Genomic DNA, 23,692 nt, shown 5'->3' on the forward strand with positions numbered 1-23,692 from the left:
TCCCGACGCCCTCCCGCGGCGAACACCCCGGCCATTGCGGTCCGCCGGGCCAGAGTCCTCGCAGGCCGCGTAGGTTGTTTGTGGCCAGGTGGCCTCTTGCGTCCCGGGCGAAAGACTCCTTCTGGGAAGGGCGTGGAGGGCGGCACGGCGCGTAAGGCCGGCGGGTGCCTGGCCTCGCGCCGCGGGGACGCCCGGCTGGCCCTGAAAGGGAGGGGCGGCCCCGAGCCGGCGGTCGAAGGGAGCTCCGCCCCGGCCCCGTATAAGTGTGCTGGGCTGAGCCGCGCAGGCTGAGGCGGCGGCGGCGGCGGCGGCGGCGCAGGGTGCCCGATCCTGCTCGGACGGCCTGTGGAGCCTTCCACCCGCTTCCATAAGGCTTTGCCTTTCCAACTTCAGCTACAGTGTTAGCTAAGTTTGGAAAGAAGACTACAAGAAGACCCCCGGGCCGTTTCTCTTTTGTGCTTTGCCCTAGCAGTCGTTGGGGTCTTTTTGCACACGGCTGTTGTGTTTTTAGCGGTGCTCTCCTCGGTTCCTTGCACTCCTGTGAACAAGCACCTCACCAAAAGCAGCGGCAGTAACAGTAGCATCAGAAGAGCAAGCGGGGGGCGCCTGGTGTCATGTCCAAGGCAAGAGAGCAAAACCACCAGGGAGGATGCTGCGGTGAGTAGACCTAATGCATGTGGTGGGCGGTGGAGACGAGCTGCTCCGCGCAGGTTGGGGAGGAATTCGGCTCTGCTGTTAACCAGAGTGTTTTGTAGCTCCTTTGACTCATTTTGGTGAGGGTCGAGGAAGAAAGGAATTTCAAATTGTGGGGAAAGGGCTTGTACGCAGACGAGGAGTAGACTGAGAGGTTTGGATTGTCTTTTTTTTTTTCCTTAAAAAAAGGGGAGTTAAAGAATGTTGAAACAAGAGCTTTCTTAACTGTATGTGAGGTTTTGCAGTTATTGACCAATGGGTCGTGGTGAATTTAAGTGAGTGGTATTAAGTAAACTGGACACATTTATTCCTAGGTGACTTGATAAAAATGTACATGGTTTATCCCACAAATTAATTTTTAATAATCGTGTTTAATAAGAGAAAATGAAGTAGCATTCCAACCTCAGCTCACTTAAGTGACAAATACGCTTTTTATCCACCGCCCCTCCTGTGTGTCTTTGCAGGATCCATAGCAAACTACCTGACCTCTGCAAAATTCCTTCTCTACCTTGGTCATTCTCTATCTACTTGGGTAAGTGACTATGTACAGCAATTCTTACAACATTCTTGCATAATTTTTTGTTTCATTTGGGCCAATTTTATTAAACCATCTTCCAGGTTTATCATGCAGCTAAAGAAATAAATCATCCAAATTCACATGTTCTAATGAAAAAGTTATTTTCACCAAAGATATTTTCCCGTAGGTGTTAGTAAATGCTATTTAAGTATCATACTTTATGTAAATGAACAACTGTCCAAAGATAAAATGAACAAGGACAGGAATATTTGCAATGCTTGTCAATTGTATTTTGCATTACTAGGCTTAGTAAATGGTAACATTTGCTACTAAGAATGGGTGAATGTCTCATGTATCTTCTATTTCACATTTTGAGCTATTTCTCCATTTTCTTCTTTTGTTAAAATGATAAGTTCCAGCATATTGCACTATGAAAATATAGAAGAGTGGAGTGGCTGACTTAGGCTAAAAATAGCATTCTAAGATTAATTTAAATATAATTGACCCTAAGAACAAATCCGAGTGATAAAAATTCTCGACTTTAAAAGTGCTGTCCATTGGTAGATATATGTGGGGCATCTCGGGCTATCTTAAAAACCATCATCCACAGAAAATTTGCAAATGATTCATAATTCTCCCTCTGATTTCCTATGTGGTCCCAGAAGAGTGCCAGTGTTTCTGTGGGCCTGGGTTCCTTCATCAACACCCCAAAAAAGAATAATCCCAAAAGGATGCTGGATGTGTTTCATTAATGATTAGAATCTTTCAAACATTGTTCTTATTGTTGAAAAGCAGTATCTGAATAAATTCTATTTATGTCTCATGTGATATCTAATCTTAAAAAATCATAAAGAAGGAGAGAGAATTTTTAGGTAAATTTTGTGAATGTTATTTTCTTTTTAAATTGGAAACTTCTATTGGATCATCCTTAAGATTTGAATGCAAACTATTGCATGAGGAAATCTGTACTCATGCCCTTGGGAAATTATTAAGCTCGGTTATCAGCTCTTTAAGAAATAGCAGTTCAAAGATGGCTTTGGCTTTTTTAGAAAGGCCAGCTCCTATTTTCCCAGAGGCTTAGACGGGGATGACTCTGCAAATACATGTAAACAAATTGAGTTTGTTTTGTTTCCAGTAGCTGATGGTTCTAAGTAGAAATCTAGTGAAACTACTCTTAATTATATCTAAATCAATAGTTTGTTCTTCCATTTAATTTAATAAGTATTAAGTATTTAAAAAATCAGTAACAGGTGGTGGAGATAGTATCTGAAATTGTCATCTTGTGATCTGGACCTATCTCTTAGGAGAATGAGGTGCCTCACTTCCAAATACTCATTACCTTGTTTAATGTTTATGTGACCTTTTGTTATTAGGTTGGGAGGTCAGATTCACCAAAAGCGTGGAACTCTGTATGTTCTAGGAGGATCTGTTTGTCATGTTAATTAAGAGTCCCACAAGAAAAGTGACAGACACCCCAATCTTACAGTAAGTTGAGCAAGGGGAGTTCTTGTGGAAAGTTGGATTAAAAAATAAAAAAAAACCAGCAACTACAACCATATAAGGTTTAGTGGAGCTTTATTTCTTGTTGCAAAAGAGTGCAAAAGAGGAATGCTCTCTAACTCTAGATCTAAATTCTGCCTTTCGAGTTTTGTCTCCTGTTTGACACTGGCTGATTTTACTAGAACAAAATATATGTGCTTATGTATATGTATATACATATATACACATATCTATCCTCCATTTCCCTGGAAACTCTGCCAAATCATGGTTTCCTATACACTGAAAATAGAAGTGTTAGCTTAGAAGGTTATATTTGTGTGGGGTTGAATGCTTTTTATTTCTGTCTGCCGGTAGATCAATGTATTTTACTCTATATACTATCAAAATACAAACTACTGTAAGAAATGGGTCTTGTTGTTAAGGAGCTTATAATGTGATTTAGTATGGGCTTTAAAAAACGTATCTGGTCATAAAAAGATAACCAACAGTGTAAGGCAGTGGGAAAAGGTGGCCAGTTGCTTATATCTTATGTCATTATGAGGGGGTTTTGGAATATAGGTGAGGTTCAGTGTTGTGGGGTCCGGAGCGGACGACCAAGAAAGAATTCTTCAGACGTCTTTGGTGCAAAATGGTGGTTTATTAAAGCTTGGGGACAGGACCTGTGGGCAGAAAGAGCTCCTGCACTGGGGTTGTGAGGGGTGGCTGATTATATACTTGGGAGTTGGGGGAGGTAAGGAAAAGGGAGGTTTTAAAAGAACTTTCACATGCTGAAGAGGACCCACAAAAGGTACCAGAGGCCTTGGCATTTTCAAGTTAAGGTTGTTTTTCCCTCTAGCAAGGCATTAACAGTAAGATAGTTGGGAGCTTTCCGGAGGAACATTACACTCCACCCACTTCAAGTATCTGTCAATGGGCTGCAGGTTATAGGGACATTTAATTGAATCTACATTTCCTTCTGGAAGCTAGGTTATTGATAGAAATGCTTTGTTCTTGTAGATTGCTAAAACATTTGTAATCTGAGGGAGACTCCTGTCTTGCAGGATTGTGATCTCTACAAGTTAACTATTTGTTTTTCCTTTCCTTAGCTTTAGGGCAACCAGGAGTGCCTGAGGAATGTCACATATATCCCATGGGGGCGGGGTTGGGGTGTCAGCTTCTGCTTTGTCCTCAGCTTGCCCTTCTGCTCCCTCATCATTTATCCTATGGACTGTCTCTATTCATATCCCGGATGTCTGCATGGCTCCAGCCTTCATTTCCTTCAGGTCTCTGCTCAGAGAGGTCTCTGACTATTTAATGCAAAATGCCACCTTCCTGCTCACGCTACTTTGGATCTCCTCATGGCATTTGTACCACCTGAACTGTTCTAGGTTTGCTTTTGGTCTCTGCTCCCTGAGATGCCAGTTATGTGAAAGTATGGACCTTGACTTTTATGTACCACCGAGTTTCTAGTGCTTGCCATAGTATTGGGTCTATAGTAGCCTCTCAATAAGTAGTGAGTGGGTTAGTGATTGTGATCATTTATTCACAGATATTCAGTTGGCCGTCAGCCCTCAATCCGCTGGGGGTAGATGGACATGTAAACAAATCATCAAAGTACAGGGAGAGCACATAGGAGGGCAGGAAATGGATGTAAGGAAGGAATGGGTGGGCTCGAAATTGCACTTGGTCAACATTTACTTAGACTTTGCCTGATTCTTGGGCTTTGTGAGCATGGAATCTGTTACCACTTAAAGCCTAAACCCTTTAGGAATTGGGGTAACTGGGGCAATTTGATGCCTCTCCATCAAGGAGGTGTCATGCCATACAGGGATAAACAAGAAAGACAATTTTCATTTAGTAGCACTTGTTTTGAGGCCGGCTGTTCCTCTACAGAGGTACCTGTACATCTAAAACACATCTTTTGGGTAAAAAATAGGAGTCCAAAAACAAAGAAAGAAAGAAAAAAGCAATAGAAATAGAGTAATATCTTTTATTCTTTATGTTGAGAAAGAGGAAATTCACTCATGGAGGCGACCTGTCATTAAGGGCATTTGTATGTTTTTTGTCTTTTCCTTGGGAGCTGTTCAGAGGAATGGAGATTAAGATAAAGTAGGGGAGGTACTTTACTTACTCTTTATTCTTTTCTTATGGGAGGTACTTTGTATTCTAACTCAGTCTAGATTTGCTTCTCCTGTTAAAGATTAAGAAAAGTTTGTTATTCTTATTGACATCCTTATCTTAATATAAATTTGTCTTTTTATTGGTTTCAAACAAATTGTATGTGTATCATACATTTTTAATCATTTAGTACAATGGTATTTGAAACTTAAATAAATCCTCCTTAATTTAAGTGGGAAAACTTTTATTATCAAAGCAAACACACAAGCTGTGTTAGAAATATTAATTATGGTACGGATTAATCCTCAAACTTTTGAACATTCACGGAACAAATCTAATGTACCGGAACAATGTGATTGATAAATCAGTCTAGGTTTTTGTCACTTATATAATATTTACTCATTCACAACTGGGATTCACGGCATATCCACTCCTTTGTTGATTCCGCAGTATCTAATCTGGGCCATGCACTCGCTGAGGTTTGAGAGTGCAGAATGTTCTAGAGCTCACATTCATTTCCTATAGTGATTTCCAGGGATAGGTTATAATAGAACATCGTTGTCCTGTTTTATGTTAACTCAGAGGTGAAAGATGGAGCCAAAAATCTCATAATAAGGTCCATTATAGATTTCTTACACATTCCAGGCCATCAAGTTAGAATCAGTCTTTCAGACATGGTGCTTCCACTGGCTTCCAGTGTTTGTTTTAACATTTACTTGACCATATCCACCCCATCCACCAAGGCCCTACTATGTTAATTTTGAATTGCATTTCCTTTTTTAAAAATTATTTTATTTATTTATTTGACAGACAGAAAGAGAGATAGTGAGAGAGAGAGAGAGAGAGAGAGAGCTCACAAGCAGGGGGTGCAGCAGGCAGAGGGAGAGGCAGGGGGACAGACGGAGAAGCAGGTTCCCCGCCGAGCAAGGAGCCCGATGCGGGGCTCGATGCGGGGCTCCATTCCAGGACCCTGGGATAATGACCTGAGCTGAAGGCAGACGCTTAACCTGATGCAGCCACCCAGGTACCCCTTGAATTGCATTTCTAAATTATGTTCATAATCCCCTACATCAAGGTTTCTTTACCTTGGTACTATTGCCATCTTGGGCTGAATAATTCTTTGTTGTGGGAGACTGCCCTAGGTATTGTAGATGCCAGAAGTACCCCCACTCCCTGCCCCCAGAACTGTGACAACCCAAAACAGTTTCAGACATTGCCAAGTGATCCCTGGAGGTAAAATCACCCCCGCAGAGAAATACTGGTCTACATGAAGTTTATTGTACATGATTGCTATCGTATAATGTGCATCAATTTTAAATTTTGAATGCATAGGATTGTTGTCTTGGCTTTATTAAATTGTTTAAATCATTTGATAGACCAAGATAATACTTTTCTCCTGATACATTAAATTTATCAAACAGATTTTAAGAGACTTTGGAAAGAACCAGGACTCAGTACTTCCATATAGGGTCAAATCCATAAGGAGCCTAGCCTGGGAATTTCGTTTCCTGTAGTGATTTCCAGGGATAGGTTATAATAGAACATTGTTGTCCTGTTTTATGTTAACTCAGAGGTGAAGGATGGAACCAAAAATCTCATAATAAGGTCCATTATAGATTTCTTACACATTAATTTCCCTGAGTCATTTAAAAGTTTTTGTTTTTTCTATATTTTCCAGTGTTAAATTCCAAAATTTCCTATATAGTCTGGAGTGAAGAAATAAGTAGTTTTTTTTTTTCCTTTCAAAACCCATCTGTATTAAAATGTTCAAATGAAAAGCTGCTTATGCATTTATTTCTGACATTTTTGTAAATGTGGTGCCAGAATTTGCCCATATTAATTTCACCTTTCTGAGCCCTGCTGTTTTTTGACTTTGAAATTTATTTGTGAAATAGAGCATAGATTTTAGAATGTTAGAGGTAAAAGAAACATTAAAGATCATATGGTTCATTCTTATCAGTTTACAAATTGGGAAGCTGGCTTTTTCTTGACATTCAAGGCATATGAATATTTGTGAACTAGATTGTAGTTTCATTCTGGTTCGGTAGCAAACTACTTTATGCCTCTCAAATCAGAATAGGTCAATTCCATACCCAGGTAGAAACCTAACATGAAAGGGAACAAGTTTTGTCTCCAAAAGCCTTCTTTGGAGACATCCAAATGGCCAACAGACACATGAAAAAGTGCTCAACATCACTTGGCATCAGGGAGATACAAATTAAAACCTCAGTGAGATACCACCTCACACCAGTCAGAATGGCTAAAATTAACAAGTCAGGAAGCGACAGATGTTGGCGAGGATGCAGGGAAAGGGGAACCCTCCTACACTGTTGGTGGGAATGCAAGCTGGTGCAGCCACTCTGGAAAAACAGTATGGAGGTTCCTCAAAAAGTTGAAAATAGAGCTACCCTACCACCCAGCAATTGCACTACTGAGTATTTCCCCCAAAGATACAAATGTGGTGATCTGAAGGGGTGCGTGCACCCCAATGTTTATAGCAGAAATGTCCACAATAGCCAAACTATGGAAAGAGCCCTGATATCCATCAACAGATGAATGGATAAAGGAGATGTGGTATATATATACAATGGAATATTATGCAGCCATCAAAAAATGAAATCTTGCCATTTGCAATGATGTGGATGGAACTATAGGGTATTATGCTAAGCGAAATAAGTCAATCAGAGAAAAACAATTAGCATATGATCTCACTGATATGAGGAATTTGAGAAATAAGACAGAGGATCATAGGGGAAGGGAGGGAAAAATGAAACAAAATGAAACCAGAGAGGGAGACAAACCATAAGAGACTCTTAATCTCAGGAAATGAACTGAGGGTTGCTGGAGTGGAGGGGGGTGGGAGGGATGGGGTGGCTGGGTGATAGACATTGGGGAGGGTATGTGCTATGCTGAGCACTGTGAATTGTGTAAGACTGATGAATCACAGACCTGTACCCATGAAATAAATAATACATTATATGTTAATAAAAAAAAAGCCTTCTTTGGTATGGAAACTACATTTTTTCTAGAGTGATAAGGAGTGTGTGTGTTTCATTAATATCATGCCTTTCTGGGTTTACTTAGTAAATGGGCCAGAATATTTTCCATTGGGCCATGATGGATGGTTTTTAACACCTGACCCATATTCAATTCATAGAGGAGTTGTTGACTTTGAAAATCTCGTGGCATAGCCAAAAAGTACCTTTTTGATAAGGAAGCAACTTCCTTGACTAGAAAGTAAAAATAATTTCATCAAAACATTTTCTCTTTTCTCATTCAAGGGAGATCGGATGTGGCACTTTGCCGTGTCTGTGTTCTTGGTAGAGCTCTATGGAAACAGCCTCCTCTTGACTGCAGTCTACGGGCTGGTGGTGGCAGGGTCTGTTCTGGTCCTAGGAGCCATCATTGGCGATTGGGTGGATAAGAATGCCAGACTTAGAGGTGAGTACTGGTAAACTAAGGCTTTGTATTTGTGGGACCCATGCCTGAGCTTAAGAGAAGTCTCTGTGACTAACCCACTACGTGTCTGCCTGCCACACCCGAGGGATGGGATGCTCGATGGCAGCTCTTCTGCCTAGAGGGTCCTGGGGCCCCTGCACAAAATTGGAATGCCAAGATATTAAGCTTATAGGTTTTTTTTTTGGATCTTTGGCTGTTCATAAATTCCAGATGTTAATAATTAACACCATAGCTCTTTTCTGGGAACCATGTTAAACATTAAAATTTGCTTAGCTCTGGCATTCTTTCTTACCATGATCTGCACTGAAGTTTGCTAGTGTGATGTTGCTGGGACAGCTTTGACATCTGTCCTCTGGGTTACAGTGTTTCACATAGGGGTGTGTGTAGGGGAATCGAAAACTATAGATTTAAGAGAGTATCTGAGTCTGGATTATGGAGAGCTGAATTATAAATTTTTGAGGGAAAAAGAAGAAATGATAATATAAAGACATTTATTCTAGCACATTAGTCCTGAAATCATTCAGTTTTATACAACAAAGAGAGAAAGTGATTGAACAATTCAGTTGTGCAGAATATAAGGGCAATGTGAATAGTAAGTCAGGGCAAAATTTTCCTGAATTACGCAGTTGGTAATGCCAAGACCTGGCCATGTCCATCTTAGACATTGGAGAAAGATTGATGTATCAGTTTCTTTCAGTGCAGGATGACTGCCCCTGGATAGAGAGCAATTTGAATCATCAAATTCTAGGGCTTGATGCTATTAGTGAAATGGTCAAGATGACATTTGTTTGTCTTGAGAATGGATAGACCAAAACACATATAAAGTGAAGTTTTGTATACTAGAAAAACATTCCTAGTTGTTTACATCGTTATTTATAGGAACATAGGAATATTATACATTGAGACCTTTTAACCTTAATGATTGTCGAACACTGAAAATCTAGGTTGGGAATGTTGAGTTGGATGAAAAAGTGTGTGGTGGGATAGCAATCTCCCATTTATCCCATGAAAGCAGCTCCTATGTCACCTTCCATGAAAATCTCTGATGTGTCTAGGCTGAGGTAATCATTTCTTCCTTTGTGCCCCCAGAAGGCTTTGTCAGTACCTCTGCTGTTGTACTTACACTCTTAAAATTATCCGTTCACATATCTTTCCTTCCTCTGGTCTGTGGGCTCCTAAAAACTAAAAGGACCTCATGTAGTTGATATTTAATCCTTGTGCAATGAAAGAATGAGTTCCGTGTTGGGATTTCATTCCAAATTAATTTCAGAAAGCAGTTTGTTTGAGGCTTTTATATGACCTTCCAAGCCAGAATGAGCTTTGCTGCCCTTGAAGACAAGAGTTATAATTATACCTTACATATACAACTCTCTATATTTTTCAAAATACTTTCATGAGTATTTTATTTAAGCATCATAATGACCTTGTAAAGTAAAGAAGGCAGGAATGGGTTATCATCCTCGCCTCATAGACGCAGACATATGAGACATTATGTATCTTGTCCTAGATCACCTCCCCTAGTGCGTGGCAGAGAAGAGACTGCAAGTAAGACTGTGGGTGTCCCTACTTGGTATACTGACTGTCCTTACTCCAATACTTAGTCCACATGGGTGCCTCACTCCAAGGAAGTTGGCATTTTTTGTGAAGAAAGGTGTACCTTAGAATTTCATAGCGTGGCATATAGCATTAGAATGCCCAGAGGGACACACTGCTGCTCTTTATTCTTGGTGAATTTTTATGTCTTGCCTATTTATCCAGACCATCTGATCTTACCAGATTCCGCTTACCCTGGAGGAGGTTATGGATGCCATGACTTCTTCCTTAACCTCTTCTATAACTTCCTACATATTCTTATTTTAGCTTAAGCAACAAAGAGCTGAAAGATGGAGCTTGTCTATGTAATATAGTTCTGTTTATGACAGTAAACCTTTAAGAGAATACACTAAATGAAAATGTGGTCATTATGAATGGCTTCAACTAGTAGGAAAAATGGTGAATACTTCATTCTTTATGCAAGTTTTACTGGTCTGGTGTGATATGGTGGGTCCTACTGGAAATAGTTCATTCAAGATTTACTTCAGGAATTTTTTTTTCTTATAATAATTTTCATATGCATGAATGTAGTAGAACAGGGATGTGTGGACAGAAACGGGTCCATTGAGATGTTCTGGTATAGTGAATACTGTGTTTCTCCCTCTGTGCAGTGGCTCAGACTTCGCTGGTGGTACAGAATGTTTCGGTCATCCTGTGTGGGATCATTCTGATGATGGTTTTCTTACATAAAAATGAGCTTCTGACCATGTACCATGGATGGGTTCTTGTAAGTTCCCAGTGGGATTCCTAATGGCAGAAAATAGAACCTGGTATTGGTAAAAAATGAAAACCCTTTGAGACTAGGGAATATCTTTTCACAAAGACACTATTGATATCTGTGTCCACTTTAACATCCCCTACAGTTATTATGTTTTGTTTTTGTTTTTTTGTCCATAGTAGGCACTCATTAAGTATTGTTTGAATTTTAACTTTGTTCAGTTGTTTTTTTTCTTATTTGTTTTTAATGGCATTTCTAAGAGTTTATGATATAATTCAGTTTTTAGTTTTCAGCTCACAAGTATTAACCTGTAATTTGTTCACATTATATAAGAAATGTTATCCATATATTTATCAATATGTCATGATTGTGTTCCTCCAATAATAATTGGTATTTATGTTTGGGGTCATGGACTAGGTAACTTCTTATACTAGGGTCTCGTGATAGCTTGATGAAAAAAGGAGAAAGATTTGGGGAGGGGGTGGAAAACAACGGATTTGATGTCACTCTTGGATCTTCTTAAAAGTTTAGACTGATATTGTAGAGTCAAGGCCAGGTGGGACATTAGAAATTTTCTAGAGTGTTCCCTTTATTTTGTTAATGAAAAAATTAAGGCAAAGTGATGTTAGTTGATTACCCATTGTCATGCAACTAGAAAGTGTCAGAACTCTGATTTCAGTACAGGTCTTCTCACTTCCCCTTCAGTGGTTTTTTCCAAAGGAGATGTTCTGGGGAGAAATTACAAACTTACCCCCGTGTTAACACTTATTATGATAACTATGTCACATGAAAGTACATATGATTTTTACAATTTTTGTATGATGTGTATTATAGATGATACAGATTAGGAACGCTTTAACTTGACCACTGACTAGTACCTTAATGTTTCATGTCTACAAAGTAAAATGATTTCTTATGATTTTATGAAATGAAGTTAAAATTTTATTATTATGCCATCAAAGACCATTTTAAACTACATTGTACAGTGAAGTAGGTACCGTGTGATCAAACTGACATTTTAACTCCACTTTTTCTTGTAATTCCTTAGACTTCCTGTTATATCTTGATCATCACTATTGCCAATATTGCAAATTTGGCCAGTACTGCCACGGCCATCACGATCCAAAGGGACTGGATTGTTGTCGTTGCAGGAGGAGACAGAAGCAAATTAGCAGGTAATTTGGTGTTCTCTTTGAACTAAATGGGTTATATTAGGATTCACTTTAAGTCAGAGGTAGTAAATGAAGCTTAAGCCTTTTTTCTGGGTATTTAAAAAAAATATTTTATTTATTTATTTATTTGATGGGGGTTGGGGAGCATAGGGAGAGGGGAAGAATCTCAAGCAGACTCCATGCTGAGTGCGGAGCCTGATGTCCCATGAGCCTGATGTCCCACGACCCTGAGATCATGACCTGAGCCAAAATCAAGAGTTGGCCGCTTAACCAACTGAGCCACCTAGGTGCCCTCTTCTAGGTATTTTTAAAGAACGATAAATTGAAAACAGTCTTTGTCTTATCATCACATTATCAGTCTCAGTGCAATGATTTATCTCACTGTTAGGAAGTTAATTTATGAGATAGTGAACTTATCTTTTATTTATGCAAACCTGGCAAGTAGAAGAACATTCCTTTTGAGCTCTTTGTTTTAAATTCTGATCACGGTCTCTAAATGTTTGCTTAATACTTAGAACAGTGAAAATCTACATGATATTATATCGTCATACTATGGATATTATTACCAGTACTAACTGGTCATACTATGGATTTTATTTTTCTCCAAAACAAATGGAAACATCTTAGTCCTAAAAGAGACTCTAATAGTTAATTCCTTCAACTTTAAAATTACAATCTATAACTTTTATTACATTATATACGATGCAATGTAATTGCTGTTACAAATACTAAAGAAAATTGAGGCCAGAATATGGTTTTCAAGAAGCTTACAATCTTAGTTGTCCATTGGAAACATATATAAGAGGCCAGAGAAAGACGAAAAAATGCTTATAAAGCATCATGTCCTATCACATCGATATTACTTGGGTGCAGAATAACTCACCTCACTCAATCTTCCCTACCTGCCCCCTGACACAGACACGCATTGGATTGATAATTACACAGAGTGAAGGAGGAAGGGTACACCTATCTACTGATCAGATCAGCTGAATCCATTCTGCTGTCATTGAGATAATGGGTATCACAAACCTGTTGCCCAACCATCCTAACAGACAAGAAAGCCATTGCTGATGATTTAAATGGCTTATCCTAGGACACAGAAGGCAAGATTAGGTGCTGGGGATAGCAAGCAACTTTGGGCCTTGTGGCTGAAAAAAGGCAAGGAGGTGGTGACAGAAAGGAAGCGAAATCTATGGAAGGTCCAAACGAGGAAAGAGGGGAATTTGCTAAATCATCACTTTGTGGGGCGCCTGGGTGGCTCAGATGGTTAAACGGCTGCCTTCGGCTCAGGTCATGATCCCAGGATCCTGGGATCGAGCCCCGCATCGGGCTCCCTGCTCTGCGGCTCCCTCTCCCTCTACTGTTCCCCCCACTTGTGCTCTCTCTCTCTCTGTCAAATAAATAAATAATATCTTTAAAAAAAAAAACATCATTTTGTTATAGCAACGTTATAATCGAGACAGAAATACCACAGTGATTTTAGAGGATGATGTTTGAATAGGATGAATTTAGCACGTGTGAGTATACCATATGACATTCTTTCTAGAGGTGAAGTAGTGATTCTCATTGATTTTTTTTTTTTTCCTTCCTGTAATCATTTACTAATGGGAAATAATTCCACATCTCTTTTTGTCACACTGAACTTAAGATAAGGCTATGTCCTTTTTTGTTTGTTTTTTTCCTTGTTATTTACTTTATTTAACCTACTATTTTAAGTATGTAATACATGTCCATGGTTTAAAATTCAAAGGGTATAAGAAGATGTGTTTTGAAAAGAGGTCACATACGTATCTGTTAGAATATACTTGGGAGAAAAAGTTGGCTTTTAAAGTGACTTTCTTTCTCTTAATCTGAATTTCTTAACTCATTTTGACTCTGTGAAGTCTCTACACTCCGGGGGAAAAAAATCCGGAGTAAAGTGAAAGTTACTCAGAATCTTTAATTTGTTCTAAATTCGTACATAAATAAATACCAAAAAACAAAGATTCCGTATAACTTTGTGGGCTTTTTGATGTCCCCAAACAACAACAAAAACAGGGCCATTTCTCAACTGTCCTTTATTATTAGGAATAATTGCAGAGTGGGAGAATCTAGGCCAGCCAGCCTATTTTCTAACCTTCTGGAATTTCTCAAGTTTAAGAAAGGAAGTGAGCTGCCTATCGAACTTTGGTCCACTGTGAAGTAGCTTTTAGTAAGCGGTGCTTTTTTGCATCTAGCTAGTAGTGCAGGTTAGTAGCCTAGCGAAGGGAAACCTCTGTGTTGTCTTTCTTCAAGTTTTAACATCAGCATTTGTTAAAAAAAATTAATTAAAAACCATGCTTCAAAGTAAGATAGAAACTTTTTTAGTTCAGAAGGTCAGCAAGGGTCTAACCGTGGATTTTTGGTGCCATTTCTGCTATAAGGCAGAGTTATAGAAGAGACAGAAAGCAGGAGGAGAGAGGAAAAACAGAGAAGGGGAAAAGTACACGTCGAGGGGACTCAAACTGCCACCTCGGGTACTTCTGAGGTTGAGTCTCTGGACACAGACACATCTGCTCCAGTCAGGAATCATGGATGTTTCTGCAGGCCGAGTTTTGAGGCACCCAGCCAAAACTGTGAGGAACCTCAGCAGGGGACTAGGCAGGGATACTGAACCTGGGTGTGCCCTGTGTGTGCCCCTCTGTGAAGGGGAAGGGCTGTGAGCACAAAGAGGGGAGGTTGTGAGCTGGATGCTAACTGTTCCCATTCCCTTACTCCAGTGTTTCTTGATTTCAGAGTAGGTTTTTAAGTTGGAAGTTGTATCACCGAGGGTAAAAGAACAAACAAACGCAGGAGAAATTTTCCCTGGAAGGTGAAAAAATTTTAGAATTTCAGTGACATCCGGCCAAACTATAGCTGTTAACATCTAGTTTGGACAGTTCCAGAAAAGGAATTGTTTTTCTACCCAAATACCATTAATTAACAGTTAACTAATTTGCCTCGGTACTTGGTTTAGTATTTTATTAAAACATTCTCTTGTGCCATGACCCTTAGCCTGTCAAACCTGTTTGAAATTCACTTCCTTTTCCCAGACTTTCCCCTGTTTTATTTCCCTCCCTGTTTTCTTTGTTAACCACTCTTTATTAATAGCTTCTGAGGTTTGTTGTGGTTTTTTTTGTCCTCTGTCTTAAAGAAACATCTGCTGGTTAGCTTGTTCACGTATAGCAGATACATTTCTTATTTGAACTCTATTGACTAAAAATTGATCTCATATTTAAGGTAGACAGACGTCCTAGCTGCTACTTGCTCAGCAGGTCTGTTTATTATTCTGTTTTCTTTTATCCTATGAGATTGAATATATACCTTATAATAGCAAGTAGCTATTTAATGTCATGTTCTGTGCCTCAGCTGTAGCTGAAAACAGTTAAGTTGGAGTTAAATGAGCACACATTGTGTGTTTGCATAGGAATAAAGAGAAATTTGTAAAAAGGACGTGTTTGCATATTCAGAGGACTGATTCTTCTCTAGCCTGTTACCAGTAAAATGATTAGGTCTTTTTCAAAAATCATTATATAATTCATTCTGCTTCAGAGAGATAAAAGCTGCTTCCTGATGCTACATTACACTTAAACATTATCAGCCTCCTAAGCATAATATAGAAGCTAGAATTTGGTGGCATTAGGAAGCTTCCAGAGCACTTGAAACCTGAGGTAGTGCAAGAATAGCAAATCATTATAATTAAATTAATTTTGCTATTGTTCTGTGGTTTTCAGAATGTGCAGACGCTTTCACTAGTCCTCAATTTTTGGAATAAAAATATTGAGTTATTTGAATCAGTTCTGCACTTGTCTGTTAGCATAGGAGTTGGAAACTTATTGGTGGGGGGACAGATGGAAGTTAGCAAGGCCTCTGCAAAAAATGGTCACGTGTAAGATCAAGGCAAACTGCCTTTGCCTCTCAAGTGAAAGGTGAACCGTGTCAAAGTTCTCCTGTTATCATGTAAGCCTTATACACTCATAGGACTAATTGGAAGGCAGTTGAGGACCAGGAAGAATTAGAGAAGGAATAAAGGCAATTTTCTGTTAATGCACTTATTAGTCACGCATTGCTTTTCCCTTAAGGTGCCCGACACGATTGATAAGGATTTGTCTCATTAATTCCACTCTACTCTGTGAGATAGAGAATAAGAAAATAGGTCATTTTTGGGACTCTTATTCATCTTGTCTTCCATTCTGACTTAGCTATATGTTCCCATGGTCATACCCTAGCCTTTGTCATCACCACTAAAGCCTCCCCTCCGGTGATCCTAATCTTAGGCATTCATGTCTTAAATTGCCACCTCCTATCTTTCCAGCTCCTTCCTTCTGGAACCCCTACCCCAACAGTCTTCCAACCTGGTTGTCACCTACAGGTCATTAAATCCACTTCCTTTTCACTATCTGTGACCCCTCTTGTCTCCCCTCCTTACCCAGCTGAAATTCCAAGGTCAGGCCTTCCGACCACCTATGATCACCTCCTAGCATATACCCTCAGTTCAGTTGGCCTCTCCTCCTTCTGTCACTTTTCTTTTGGAAGATGCTGGTTAAATCCAACTCTCTACAGTAGAACATGGCTGGAGAAAAATGCACAGTTGTGCTCACTTAAAGTTTGTGACCATTGGGTTCAAGTTGGCCCTTTCATGCTGCCCGGTGATCATACTACTTTCTGTGGTCCCTTCCTCCTCCCACTTTCCTAAAGGACTAGGTCTCACTTTCTCCTTTTCCCTCATACAGCTCATCCCTTCCATACCTCCTCTCCCATGCTCACTTTCAGTGATGATCTCGCTTTGTGTTTTACTAAGAAAATAGGAGAAACGAGAAGTTAAACATGCTCTCACTGTCACATCTGCCTGAAGCCGTGTGTGTGGCCCGCACTCTTGCTCATAGTGATGGGTTTGCTCCCATCTAAGAATAAGCCTTCTACTCTTCTACTTGTGGTTCCAGGATGGTTCAGAGTCCATCCCTTCTCATCTGCCCATTCCCAGCAGCCTAGAGATGTGCAATAATTTTGCTCTTAAACATTTTTACCTCTCTCTACACCTCTGCCAGCCCATTTCTTTGTTCTCCTTTCAACAAAACTTAAGAAAAAGATGTCTTTGCTCACTCTTTCCAATTCCTCTCCTTGGTCAGGGCTTTGCTTTCCATAATGCCAGGGGGCAGCATTCACGCTGTGAATCGAGGGAGTGCCACTCACTTAAAATATAATATAAATGGTATCTCCTGGAGTTGGCTCCAGTCTCTTAAACCAACTTCAGTCAGGTATTTGTCCTTACTGCTCTACCAGAACCACTCTTTTTTGAAGTCCCCAGTACCTGCCATGTGACCAGTCTAGAGCTGCTTCTCCGTGCTCGTCTTCCTTGACCTATCAGCAGCTCTTGCAAGTTGATTACCCCCTCTTCTTAGAAACAGTGGTGCCCATGGCTTCTAGGATACCACACTCTCCTGGTTTTTCTCCTCTTTCACTAGTTCCTCTTCATTTTCCTGACCTCTAAACATTGACATGTCTAAGACTCAGTCCTCAGATCTTGTCTCTTCTGGATCTACACACTCAGTCCCTTGGTTGACCGCATCCAGTCTCACTGCTTTAAAACTCAACCACCTGGTTTGCCTGGGTGGCTCAGTCGGTTAAGCATCTGACTTTTGGTTTTGGCTCAGGTCATGATCTCAGGGTCATGCGTAGAGTCTTCTTGTCCTTCTCCCTCTGCTCCTCCCCTCGCTTATGCATGCTCTCTCTCTCTCTTTCTCAAATAAATAAATAAAATCTTAAAAAAAAAACACAAAAAAACAAAAAACAAAACTCAACGAGCTGATGACTACTGAGTCTGGCACATATTTCTTCCTTAAAGTCCAGACATATTTAACTGCCACTTGATGTGGCCTCTTGACTGTCAGTAGGCCTATGAAAATCAGCACCTCTAAACTAAATGTTTGTTCTTTTGCCCCAAGCCTGATCCTTTTGAAGCCTTTCCTTTCTCAGTAAGTGGCAACTCTATCCTTCTAATAGTTGCTCAGGAAAAAAAAAACAAAAAACTTAAAGAGTCCTCCTTAATTCTTCTCTTTCTCTCACACCCCATACCTAATCAATTTGCAAGTCTTTCTATCTTTGAAGTACATCCAGCACCTATCTCCATCCCCATTACTGTCCTGGTTTATGCCACATCATTTTCTACCTCTCGTCTTGCCTCTGCTCTTGTCTGCAAATCTCTCCCTTTCATGCCCCAGTCTTTTCACACCACAGAAACCAAAATGAACCTTTAAAAATGTAAGTCAGACTGTGCCACCTCTCTGTTCATTAGCTTCCAAAGGCTTCCTGATGCATTCATTGTCAAAGTCAACATCCATATAATGTTCACAAGACCCTACATGATTGGGCCAGTCTGCCCTCCCTCTCTGACCTCATCTCTTCCTCATTGTTCTCCAGCCCTACCAGCCTCCTTGTTGTTCCTCTAACACTGTAGGCAGCTCCTCCTGCCCCAGGTCTTTTGTACCCTCCTTGGTCTGGAATCCTCTTTTTACTAATACCCACACAACTGGCTCTTTTTCCTCCTATTGCTTCGTGTCTTTGCTATGATGCTCTTTTCTTCAGTGAGTCCTCTCCTGACCTTGCCATATTTAAAACTGAAATTTCTCTTTTCCCCTGAGCATTCTCTGTGCCCTTTTTGTGCTTTATTGTTCACCCTAATATTTAATTAACATCTGACATGCTGTATATGTATATGCTTGTTGATTTGCTCTTTCTTTTCCCATGAGAAGGTAAACTCAGGGCAGAATACTCTTCATGTTCTTTATAGTGACAGAATTGGTGCCTAGCTCATAATGGGCATTTAATAAATGTTTGTTGAAAAAATGAATAAAGAATCACCATTCATTTTAAAAGCTGATGTTAGACTAATTCATGCAATCCCAAGGGATTCATGATTTTTGAGGCAAATTTAATATGACTTGTTTCAAACAATAGATTATTTGCAAACAAAATGGTTTGCTCGGAATGCTTTTGGAAATTTGCATTTTAGGAATCTATATACTTGGATTATGAGTTTGTATTATGTAAGTGGGCAGTCTGTCTTTGATAGGTTTACACACTTATCTATCTCTTTTACCTACCTCTGTAGATATGAATGCTACAATACGAAGAATTGACCAGTTAACCAACATCTTGGCCCCCATGGCTGTTGGCCAGATTATGACATTTGGCTCTGCAGTCATTGGCTGTGGCTTCATTTCGGGGTGGAATTTGGTGTCCATGTGTGTGGAATACTTTCTGCTCTGGAAGGTTTATCAGAAAACACCTGCTCTAGCTGTGAAAGCTGCTCTTAAGGTAGAGGAAGCTGAATTGAAACAGCTGAATTTACATAAAGGTAAGCTCAACACAATGGTCAATTCCTTTTATTCTGATGTTCAGACCTTAAATGTTGATGAAGACAAAAACTACTTTGAATTTATATCCGGGTTATTACTGTTGAAGGAGTTAAATATATGAATCAAACCCAGGCTTTTGACGGCCTGAGGAGCAACTCTGGGTTGAATCTCAGGGAGTTGGAATGGGACCCCTGACCCTTTTGCTTAATGTGAGCAGTAGACATGGAGGGGAAATTAATTGAGGGATGGCTGGGAAAAATTGAGCCATAGGAATAGGAAGAACAATGGGGGGGGAAAGGGAATAAGAGAATTCATTAGAGTCTGTGAAGAGGAGTTACATGACTATTTATAGAACAGTGGAAGGGAGTGCGGACATGAAGGTGGGCATTTCCCACAAAGAGAGAGGAAATTGGGCTTCTGGGCAAATAGAATCTTAACAGGGCCCCAGAAAATAAGATGCTGTGGTTTTCCAGACAATTACTATATTTTTATTTGATGGGTTTGCCTATTATTTACTTTGGTGGGAGTATAATTTCTTTTTTTTTTTTTTAGGTGGGAGTATAATTTCCAAGGGGGTCAGTGGGGAAAGGGAGACAGACCATAGGAGAGAGGGGTATCAATAGTATGTTGTTTATTTAACATAAATGCTACTTGGAGATTGTTCCTTGGCTGAAATTCTTAGATTAGTAAAAGAAAATACATATTATATTGATATATATAATGATGTCTTTTATTAATAGAAACTGAGCCAAAATCCCTGGAGGGAACTCATCTAATGGGTGAGAAAGGCCCTAATGTCCATGAGCTTGAAGTTGAGCAAGAGCCGAGCTGCGCCTCCCAGATGGCTGAGCCCTTCCGCACCTTCCGAGATGGATGGGTCTCCTATTACAACCAGCCGGTGTTTCTGGCGGGCATGGGTCTTGCTTTCCTCTATATGACTGTCCTGGGCTTTGATTGTATCACCACAGGGTACGCCTACACTCAGGGGCTGAGCGGGTCTATCCTCAGTATTTTGATGGGAGCATCAGCCGTCACTGGAATAATGGGAACCGTGGCTTTTACTTGGCTCAGGAGAAAATGTGGCCTGGTTCGGACTGGCCTGATCTCAGGATTTGCACAGCTTTCCTGTCTGATCTTGTGTGTCATCTCTGTGTTCATGCCTGGAAGCCCCTTGGACTTGTCTGTTTCTCCTTTTGAAGATATCCGTTCTAGGTTCATTCAAGCAGAACCACTGTCCACGATGACCCCTACAAAAATACCTGAAATCATCTTGACAACTGAAACGTACATGTCAAATGGGTCTGACCCTGCTAATATTGTCCCAGAGATGAGTCCTAAACCTGTGCCCATAATCTCTGTCAGTCTGCTATTTGCAGGCGTCATTGCTGCTAGAATCGGTAAGTCCTCTCTCTGTGTGTTGATGAGCTAAAGTGTCTTTCTGCAATGCAGGTTCAGAAAACTCTACAATAAGTGACCTGAAATATTCCCGAGTGTTAATTTAAGCAAAATCCATTATTTATCCTTAGGTATGATCCAGTCTTTAATTATGAAATTTTTAGTTTATAGTTTAAAATATAGTGTGTATATAGGTACATACACTGTCTTAACACGATTAGGGCTTGAAATTTTTTTTTTTATAAATGAACATCTTAAGTATTACTCCTATTGTAATTTAATTTTCAAAAAGATAGCTATAATAATTATAATGCCATTTAGTAATTTGGAATCTTTATATTGCTATAACTCTGCCAAAAGGACTATTATAATTAGGGAATACTTGTATAGGACAAAGTAAAAAAGATAGTGTTTTTGGTTTCAAAAAAAAAAAAGACATGGTAGCTGGAAAAAAAGTCCTTCAAAAAGTCTCTCTAGCTTATGTGTGTTTATAGTATACTTTGCCAAACAAATGGATTTTATAGCTCTGGAAGGAAACACACTGTAAAGACTTCTTACAAGGCAAAATTTAAGTAATTATTAATAGAGTACTGATGAATTATCTCTACCTGAATTTGTTCTTGAAATGAAACCGTATTTATCTTGTGATACAAAGCAATTCATTAATTTATCAAAGACAATTAATATTCCAGCAAGACAGCTTTATTGTAGCAGCTTTAGAACCCAAGCAGTAAATGTAATAATGGTTTAAAGTTTCCTTAAACTTTAACCATAAGAATATATTAATACATTCACTTTAAGCCTTCTAATACTTGAGATTTATTGTCTCTGATTTCAGAGTTTTGCTTTTGTAGTATAAATAATCACAGAAAAATAGAATTAAGAAGTTTGTAGATTAGACTTATTTTTGGATAAAAATCATTTCTTGAAGCCATTAGTAAACCAGTATTTTGTATCTTACTTTATTTTTTATTTTTCAAGTTTTTATTTAAATTCCAGTTAACTAACATACAGTGTAATATTAGTTTCAGGTGTAGAATTTAGTGATTCAACACTTCCTTAACACACCAGTATTTACTGATGAAAAAGAATTCTCAAAGACAAGGCTATGATGAATATATATATACACAGTGACTTCAAGGTACTAGGGATAAATGTATATTTTGCACATGTCAACATTTTTAAACTGTAAATCTGAAATGTAAAGCTATAAATTAAAATTCAGTCTTTACCAATTATCTTTTATTAATAGGTCTTTGGTCCTTTGATTTAACTGTGACACAGTTGCTGCAAGAAAATGTAATTGAATCTGAACGAGGCATTATAAATGGTGTACAGAACTCGATGAACTATCTTCTTGATCTTCTGCATTTCATCATGGTCATCCTGGCTCCGAATCCTGAAGCGTTTGGCTTGCTCGTATTGATTTCAGTCTCATTTGTGGCAATGGGCCACATCATGTATTTTCGATTTGCCCAGAAGACTCTGGGCAGCAAGCTTTTTGCCTGTGGTACTGATGAAAAAGAAATCGCGAATGAAAATCAAACGAATACATCTGTTGTGTGAGACAGTTGAGCTGTTGCTGCCCTTCTTACTAGGTTATATAGAGCACGTATGCTTATTTTGTACTTCAGCATCCCAAGAAATGGCTAGGTGTTTCTCTCTGGTTTTACCCCAGTTGTATTGTGAGGGCTAAAAGCTATTTAGGAAACTTAGGTCAGAGGAAGTGAGCTGGTTAATTTCCCTTACATTTAAGGATGGAAAAAAAAAATTCGGAAAAGAAAAACTCCGTTTAAACGTAGAGAGTAGAATGGTAGCACTGATTTTCCCTATTTCTCATGAGTAGATAAAATTTTACATGAAGAGCGGTTAGTCATGGGATTTAACTTATTCTTTGGCAGATATTTATTATCTGTGCAAGAATTCAGATATGTCATTTTTCCCTAAAACTCATTCATGTCCAGGTCTAGCTAATTTACTTTCTTTTTAGCATCTTATTCACATTATAAAAAGCAAATTCTGCTTCACATATGAAGATGAGAGTTTGAGAAACAGTATTATTCTTATGGATCCTATTGACTGTAAGGGATTTACATTTATATGGAAAAATGAAATCCTTAACTAGAATTCCCAAATAGGATTTATGGTTGTAACTTTAGAGAGCACCTTTGTATTTTTATTATCATGGTGAAATATTGTATTAAGCATATGTAGCACTTCATAAATGGCTATCACGTAAGCTGCAGGTAGAAGCAAAGCTGTAGATTTATAACACAGTAAACGCATAAGGACTTCAAATACGCTGATGGTTTGGCCATAGAAACTAGAAGCTAAAAGTCACACAGAAGGGCAAGATCTGAACGGAACTCACACCACTGTCATTTATGATCTCTGTCTTGGAATATGAGGGAGTAAGCTTCCAGCCTAGTAAATGAAATGTAGAAAGCAAGCTCACACGTGGGAAGGTTTTGTTTTAAAATCATCTGATTTACTTTAAAATGTGCTCGGGTAGAGCATTTTTACTTTCACTGTTTTGTACCCTGGAGTCATTTTTACACAGTTGTAGAGCAAGACTGTTCGTCAGTGTATCCCTTTCAAATGTCTTTGAGAAGAATGGAGGAAAAGAAACACTTTTGTATGTATTTAAAACAAGCAAACAAACCCGTTCTCCAAGTCATTTTGCGACATGCCAGTACCAAGACGGTACTTTGCCTTAACCGTTTACGCACTTTCATGGAGACTGCAATACGTTGCTGTGAGCACTTTCTTTATCCTTGAGGTTTAATCTTCTTCCTTCTTTCTATGACATAATGATTTCCGGTTGTAAAATCTTTGTAAAATATTTCTATATAAAAACATTTTTAAAATCTTGATTGCTTTTTCCTGAGTTGCGCTCCCCAATTCTTTAATACTGTTTTTGTTACAGAACGTCGGTTTTGGATAAGGTATTTTTTTTCCTCTCTATAACTATAAAGGATATAACACTATAATTTGTAGTGTTACCCTACTGTTCGTAGGTACAGCTTATGGTAGCTTTGAGGAAAATACGGCAACCTGTGAAGCCCAGCCCTCATTCCTTGCCCTTGAAGTCACATTGAACTCTCTGAGTTCTGTTATTTCTTCTATCAAGTGGAGATGCTACTCTAAAGCCAACTCTATCTACCCTCCTCACAGCTTTCCCGACCAAGTCAAA

The 23,692-nt window shown here is 39.2% G+C and overlaps 1 protein-coding gene across 1 annotated transcript; it reads left to right on the forward strand.

Moving 5' to 3' along the window:
* Window positions 1-291: 291 nt before the first annotated feature.
* Window positions 292-23,350, forward strand: SLC40A1 (solute carrier family 40 member 1). Its single transcript, XM_032406270.1, has 8 exons — window positions 292-657; window positions 1,158-1,225; window positions 8,089-8,248; window positions 10,471-10,586; window positions 11,626-11,752; window positions 18,858-19,103; window positions 19,845-20,501; window positions 21,752-23,350. Exons 1-8 carry the CDS (start codon window positions 615-617, stop codon window positions 22,063-22,065), a joined length of 1,731 nt encoding a protein of 576 aa, XP_032262161.1. The 5' UTR covers window positions 292-614; the 3' UTR covers window positions 22,066-23,350.
* The last annotated feature ends 342 nt before the right edge of the window (window positions 23,351-23,692 follow it).

Source organism: Phoca vitulina, unplaced genomic scaffold, assembly GCF_004348235.1.
Source record: "Phoca vitulina isolate PV1807 unplaced genomic scaffold, GSC_HSeal_1.0 scaffold1, whole genome shotgun sequence".
Lineage (NCBI taxonomy): Eukaryota > Metazoa > Chordata > Mammalia > Carnivora > Phocidae > Phoca > Phoca vitulina.